The 7,172-nt window shown below is 41.8% G+C and overlaps 1 protein-coding gene across 7 annotated transcripts in view; it reads left to right on the top strand.

Moving 5' to 3' along the window:
• Positions 1-1,895: 1,895 nt before the first annotated feature.
• Positions 1,896-7,172, top strand: part of LOC128614053 (NACHT, LRR and PYD domains-containing protein 4-like) — a 20,836-nt gene continuing 15,559 nt past the window's right edge. For 2 of the 7 annotated variants that reach the window (XR_008386975.1, XR_008386974.1), the window contains exons 1-6: positions 1,896-3,212; positions 3,372-3,493; positions 3,952-4,068; positions 4,478-4,532; positions 4,769-4,973; positions 5,258-7,025. Coding sequence is in view for 5 of the 7 variants with exons in the window: in XM_053635319.1 (XP_053491294.1) it covers positions 3,441-3,493; positions 3,952-4,068; positions 4,478-4,532; positions 4,769-4,973; positions 5,258-7,025; positions 7,160-7,172 (2,211 nt within the window). In the remaining 2 variants the exon portion in view is untranslated. Of the gene's footprint in view, positions 3,213-3,334; positions 3,494-3,951; positions 4,069-4,477; positions 4,533-4,768; positions 4,974-5,257; positions 7,026-7,159 lie in introns of all 7 variants that reach the window. The other 5 variants (XM_053635319.1, XM_053635315.1, XM_053635316.1 and 2 more) reach the window with 5 other exon arrangements.

Here is a 7,172-nt window from a genome sequence, read left to right as displayed (position 1 = left end):
CAGAATGCATCACTAGGAAGTTAAGGTAAGACTCATTTGCTGTACCCTGCACGAAATGGACGGAAAATTTAGAAATTCTCTCACATCACAATGCGTTTTGCCACATTATCCAATCGTTGCAAAAGAACACAATAGGCCAATTCATTTTAAATACTCTTTGGGTTTAACAAATATATATTTTAAACGAGTTTCTTAACACCAACCTATTTGCTATTTCAATGGAGTGTGTGACAGTAGTCAGGAGGTCAATAACATTTAACAGCATATACTGGTAAGGTATATCGTAGATGGACGTAACCTAGCTCGCCTTTCTATTTGGCAGTGGAACATTGGATGGCAAACATGAAACGCTAGTCCTTTTAATAAACACGGAACACTTCTAAATGATAACGTTTCAAAAACTTAAATTTATCCTATATATCCTTCATCCAACACCAAATGTCAAGGCACCAAGCCAACTTCTCTTCCTCATCTTACTAGGCCCATCAATGGGAATTTAGTTGACTTCCCATAAAGCGAGATGCAGAACAACTTAAGGCGATGACTGCACGTGCAGGAAAAGAACAAAGGAATAGCCAAATTGTTCTTTTCAGGACTGGGACAAGTGTCGTGCTTGTACATGTAATGACCAATCATGTGATCAGTGAAGAACTTTCTTTAGCCCTCTATACGTTGTGTGAAATTGTTTAAACTCCTCGGCACTGAACTGGTGAAGGAACTTGAAATCCACGTTCTCTGCTTCCACACTTTCTGCCTTTCCACCATATTGATGGCATATTTCGGAGTAATACACTGCATAATACTTCTTGGGTGTGAATGTCTTGTCCTCTTGAATCTTGTCCTGAAGCAACAAAAGTAAGAGTTCGTTCAGTATCAAATTGGGCAAATGCTTCCTATTTTTTCTTCAGCTGCAATCACATGTTCCTCAAGTCTGTAGAAGTTCAGTACCATCATTTTTTGTGGTGCCCCTGAATAAATTTTGTGAATCTGCATCAAATGACCAGCAAAGCAATACTAACGTGACTGGAATTTGTACTTTTTGGGTTTCTATCAATTAAGCAGAATATAGATATAAATTTCCCCAAAGAGGAAATGTTTCCACCATGGGTGCATAAAAAACAAACAACACCACCATAATAAATGGTTAATAAATAATTATAATGGTCAGAAGATAGAAGTGGAAGCCTTTATTTGTCAATTATACATTACAGCACAGTGAAATTCTCTTCTTCGCATATCCCAGCTTGTTAGCAAGTTGGGGTCAGAGTACAGGGTCAGCCGTGATTCGGTGACCCTAGAGCAGAGAGGGTTAAGGGCCTTGTTCAAGGCCTCAACAGTGGCAGCACTGGGGCTTGAACCATCGACCTTCTGAGTCATACAGAGCATTAACCGTTGAGCCACCACTGCCCACCATGTGTTATTTTTATGTCAAAATAATACAATAAACAGTGATAACGCTGATCAGCTCTGTTTGTGTAAAATACCCAAAACCTACCTCTGTTTAGGCGGCGTAGTGTGTTGTGCTGGATGGAGCATGACTGCCCTCCTGTGGCCAAACTTGGGAACAGCAATTTCCCAGAAGCGGTATTCTGTAATTTAGCTTTTAATAATGGTGTTTACATGATTGTAGTATTTAGCCAAGAGTGGGGTAAGAAATATTAGATTATATTAATATTAATAATTCTCCCCTTTTCCCCCTTTATGATAATTATTGACAAAACACATATTTCATTCAGGGGGCACAGTGGAAAGTGCTCAGCACGTTCACCTCACACCTACAGGACTGTTGGTTTGATTCTCGCCTGCATGTTCTCCGCATGCTTTGTTTCCTCCACGTACTCCGGTTTTCTCCCCAGTCAAAAGGCATGTGTTGTGGGCTGGTTGGCATCTCTATATTGTCCATAGTGTGAGATTGTGCCCTGGACATGGTGCCAACCCATTGCACCAAGCGGTACAGAGAATAGATGGATGGAAGGATGGAGATTTCATCCATTGCTCTGGATGGATCTTGACTGCCATCATGTGGCCAGGTTTAGGAAGTGCATGTTTCTATGATTTTTTAGAGCAGCGTTTCCCTACCTTTTTTTCAGTCGCGGCACCCTTTGAATATTTTCAAAAAATTTGTGCACCCTACACAAACACTGATGCTAGACAGCGTTAAGCCTGGTTTATACTCGACATGTCCAGCAAAAATGACATCATTGCGGAGTGTGCGGTCGAGCATGTTGAGTGCGTGAGGCTTCATTTCTCATGGCGGTCTGCACGGCGCCGGATCCGGAAATTAATGACTGGGAGGCGACTCTTGCCGGAAAGTACGATTGTACAGGTATCTCTATGATCCATCCATGCGGGACCATAGAGAGAGCCAGATGGCACAAAATTCATGGAAAGGTTTTTAAAATAGTGATTTGGATTTGCTTTGTACATACTGCTGAGATGATAAAGCCAAAGCTGAAAGTTTTTTGTGGTGCACCATGTTTTCCATGATGTCACCATGATATTAAATGTTTTCTACACATTTGATCATTTTAGAAAATGTTTGAAGGATTTTTACACGCACCCCTGCTCTCATCAGACAGAACCTCGATTGGGAAACACTGGGTTAGTTACTCGTCTGACCAATGTGTTTAACTTACTCTCCATCATCACTTTTATTCTGAGCAACATTCATTATTCACACAGAAACTACTTACACACCAATCCTCACTAATATCAGGATACTCGCTCTCATTAAGGGAAAACCAGAAAAAATACATTCCTGCAGATATTTAAGTAAACTTACTCAGCGTATGAGTTCTGCTTCTTTATCTAATGATCTGCTGAGTGTTTCTACTTCCTGTTATTTTATTTTAGTTTATATATTTGTATAGAGCTCTGACAGTTGTTCGTGCACAGCTGAATGAAGTCACGAGATAATAAATGAAGGTAATGAAATGATAATGTGTGTGATGTAGATTTTACCAGACTGTTAATTCTGTTCTCTGTATTTGCAGCGTTTTCAGGCTTATACTTTCAGTATTTACAGGCCTTTGCTCGATGGATCAGAAAGCTGTATGATAACAAACCCTATCTGTGTGTGTGTGTGTGTGTGTTTATTACCCTACCTCACTGCCCCTCCCCCTCTGCAGAATAAACGGTTAGGAAGTGAAAGTGAAAGTCAGTCTCCATTTTGTGTGGAGGGGAAAATACAGCATTTCAGGAGTAAAAACACAGTGAGTATCTACATCTAAAGCTATAATATATAAACACACTGAATGTACACTAGATGCAGAAGAGTTTTGTGGGTTTGTACTGAAGTTTGAATGTACACAGGTTGTTTTATGACTTGATACAGAGACTATTTCCTGTAAGTGAACTCTGTGCTGATACAGGGTTTGATTTAACACACCGATGTTGGAGTGAAGTAAACGTGTGTCCTGCTGTAATCTGGAGAAGGAGACATGACCTCCAACATGAGTGTGTCTGGAGAACAGGACTTAAAGAAAGATGAGAGGTGAGTTACTTTTCCGTTCACCAGCAATAAACACACACCGTCTCATGGAACAGATCTGTATCTCTAAACACTCACTAGGTAACAGAGGAACCAGACTTTGGTTTAAGGTGTTTAATAGCAGTGAATATATCACTGATCTGATCTAAGAACAGTTTAGAGAAATCATTCACTGAGAGAAGAGTAAAAAGGACTGTGTAATGTGGAGGAGAAGAGCAGCGTAGCTTTGAGTCAGTGAACTCTACAGGCTTTAAGACCCAGCTGAGTCAGTTATCTGTGATTGGGACTCCTGACATCAGTGTAATTCCTGAGGTATGGGGCGTGTCTCCTGTTTGAATAAGTGTGCAGACTGGAGCTGAATTAAAAAGATGGAATTATTGGTGTTTAATGATGAACACATTGTGTAACAGTGCTGAGACAGCAGAGTATTAATTATTGCTGATATTTCTGTTTAATTCTAGAATGATGGAGGGAAAGAGATCAGACTCACCAGAACCCAGCTGTGTGTCCATGAAGAGTGAGAAGTCAATGGAGAGTCCAATTACCTTCAGAGACGGAGCCAGTTCTCCTGATGTGAGGTCAGTACAGTGAGGTGTTTTACAGCAGTGTTCCACCTGATCAAACTCACTGGTCTCATTCTGAAGCCCTTCATGATCTTTATCAGGTGTTGAAGCAGTAAAACACTAAACTGTGCAGTGCTGCAGCTCTCGGACTGGCGGTGAGGAAAACTGCTTTAAGAGTTCAGTTCAGTCTGCAGTCCCTGAGCTGGAGGGTCTGTGGTGCTACACAGCAACATTTACACCTGGGACATTAATGACTAGATCACTATTTTATTCATAAACATGTTAGTGTCAGTGAGAAATCCTGAAATCAGTGTATTGTGTTAAGAGGATAGTGTAAATACCTGTCTCTGTATGTATTAGTGTGTGTTGTGCAGCTATGAATACATATAGTCTATATCACATCATGTGTTTTATTTCTTCACAGACCACAACAGAAGAAATCAAACCTCAGCAGAAATCAGTTGGACTCCATATTCAAGGTGTGTGTCTTTTTAATGTGTGTAACTTGTGTGTGAGCAGGTTGCAGGTTTTTTTATTTAAGATCATGACAATTTACAGATTTATCGATGTGCAGCAGCATTATGGGTAATCAGGCAGAATTTCAGCTGTAACTGTGGGAATAGAAAGAGACTTTTCTTCTATTTTATAAAATAAAAGCATCTCTCAATGTGTAACATTATAATATTTAGATGTGTTCCTGTGTGTTTCTAACCAGGAGCTGGAACACAAAGTCATCACTCTGATAAAGAATGAGCTGAAGAGGTTTAGGAAGCTCCTGAGTCCAGATTACCCAGCATGCACTGAGAGGGAGGTGCAGGATGAGGAGGATCTGCACAGTGTCAGAGAGGGAGCGCTGAAGATCACACTGCACGTCCTGAAGAACATGAACCACACAGATCTCGCTAACACACTGCACAGCAGTAAGAGCTCTGAGTCATGGCTTTATTCCATCAGGTTCACTTTAGAGAGAGGAAATAGTTTTAGATAGGAACACTTTTAGTTTGAAGTTCGAGTTTAGTATCATGTACATCTGCTGCTTTTCTGTTCTGTTCGTGGTCCAGCTTGTGGTGACTCTGTACAATGGTCCTGTTCCTTCAGGAATATTTACTACATGAATCAGGAATGAACAGCAGCATTTGAATTTGACATTTAATCCTGTGTTCAGTGATTTTACATTAAAACACGTTATTACTTTGTTTATTAGAGTCTGTGGCCTCTGTGTATCAGCCAAAGCTGAAATCCAGCCTGAGAGAGAAGTTTAAAAGAATTAATGAAGGAATCTCACAGCATGGAAGCTCAGCACTTCTGAATGAGATCTACACAGAGCTCTACATCACAGAGGGTTGGAGTGGAGACGTCAATAATGAACATGAGGTGAGACAGATTGAGACAGTGTCCAGGAGACCAGCAGCACAGGAGACACCCATCAAATGTAATGATCTCTTTAAAGACAAGTCCATCAGAAGAGTGCTGACTAAAGGAGTTGCTGGAATTGGAAAAACAGTCTCTGTGCAGAAGTTCATTCTGGACTGGGCTGAAGGAAAAGCAAATCAGGACGTCACCTTCATGTTTCCACTTCCCTTTAGAGAGCTGAATCTGATGAAGCAGGAACATCTCAGTCTGATGGATCTTCTTCATCACTTTTTCCCTGAAATGACAAAACTACAATTAATAGACTCCTACAAAGTGGTGTTGATCTTTGATGGTCTGGATGAGTGTCGACTTCCTCTAAATTTCCAGAAGAATGAGAGACTGTGTGATGTGACAGAGTCAGCCTCAGTGGACGTGCTGCTGACGAACCTCATCAAGGGGAATCTGCTTCCCTCTGCTCTCCTCTGGATCACCTCTCGACCAGGAGCAGCCAATCAGATCCCTCCTGAGTGTGTAGACCAGGTAACAGAGGTACGAGGGTTCAGTGATCCTCAGAAAGAGGAGTACTTCAGGAAGAGGATCAGTGATCAGGGCCTGGCCGATAAAATCATCTCACACATGAAGTCTTCAAGAAGCCTCCACATCATGTGCCACATCCCAGTCTTCTGCTGGATCTCAGCCACTGTTCTAGAGAGAATGTTGGGTGAAGCAGAGAGTGGACAGATCCCCAAGACTCTGACTCAAATGTTCACACACTTCCTGATCTTTCAGATCAAACACAAGGACCAAAAGTACTATCAGAAATGTGACCCTGATCCTCAGCAGACCAGAGAGAGTATCCTGGCACTGGGAAAACTGGCTTTCCAACAGCTGGAGAAAGGAAACCTGATCTTCTATGAGGAAGACCTGAGAGAGTGTGGCATTGATGTCAGAGAAGCGTCAGTGTACTCAGGAGTGTGTACCCAAATCTTCAGAGAGGAGTTTGGGCTTCACCTGGGGAAGGTGTTCAGCTTTGTACATCTGAGTGTTCAGGAGTTTCTGGCTGCTTTATACACATTTCTCTCCTTCATCAGCAGAAATGTAACAGAACAACCAACCACTGATCTGTCTGATCTTCTCAACAAGTCAGACATGTCTGATCTCCTCAGGACTGCAGTGGACAAGGCCTTACAGAGTGAGAATGGACACCTGGACCTGTTCCTCCGCTTCCTTCTGGGTCTCTCACTGGAGTCCAATCAGACTCTCTTACGAGGCTTAATGCCACAGACAGGAAGCAGCTCTCACAGCACACAGGAAACAGTCGAGTACATCAAGGAGAAGATCAGGGAGAACCCATCTCCAGAGAAATCCATCAATCTGTTCCACTGTCTGAATGAACTGAATGATCATTCTCTAGTGCAGGAAGTACAGACTTACCTGAACAGAGGAGGTCTCGGTCGTCTCAGGGGAACCAGACTCTCTCCTGCTCAGTGGTCAGCTCTGGTGTTTGTGTTACTGAACTCAGATCAGGAGCTGGATGAGTTTAATTTGAGGAAATATGACCCATCAGAGGAATGTCTTCTGAAGCTGCTGCCAGTGGTCAAAGCCTCCAGAAGAGCTGAGTGAGTATTTTTATTTATAAATGTATTACTGCATGGTTTATTATTTTAATGTAACACTGAACTGCACTGTTTGGATTAATGCTGGTTAATAATTACTCTAATCATCTTTAAACAAACCTCTGGTACTGTTACAGAAGAGTTTCACTT

This window comes from Ictalurus furcatus, chromosome 10 (assembly GCF_023375685.1).
Source record: "Ictalurus furcatus strain D&B chromosome 10, Billie_1.0, whole genome shotgun sequence".
Classification (NCBI taxonomy): Eukaryota; Metazoa; Chordata; class Actinopteri; order Siluriformes; family Ictaluridae; genus Ictalurus; species Ictalurus furcatus.
Note: the sequence above shows the minus strand (reverse complement) of the source record. Positions and strands in the feature narration are given on the sequence as shown.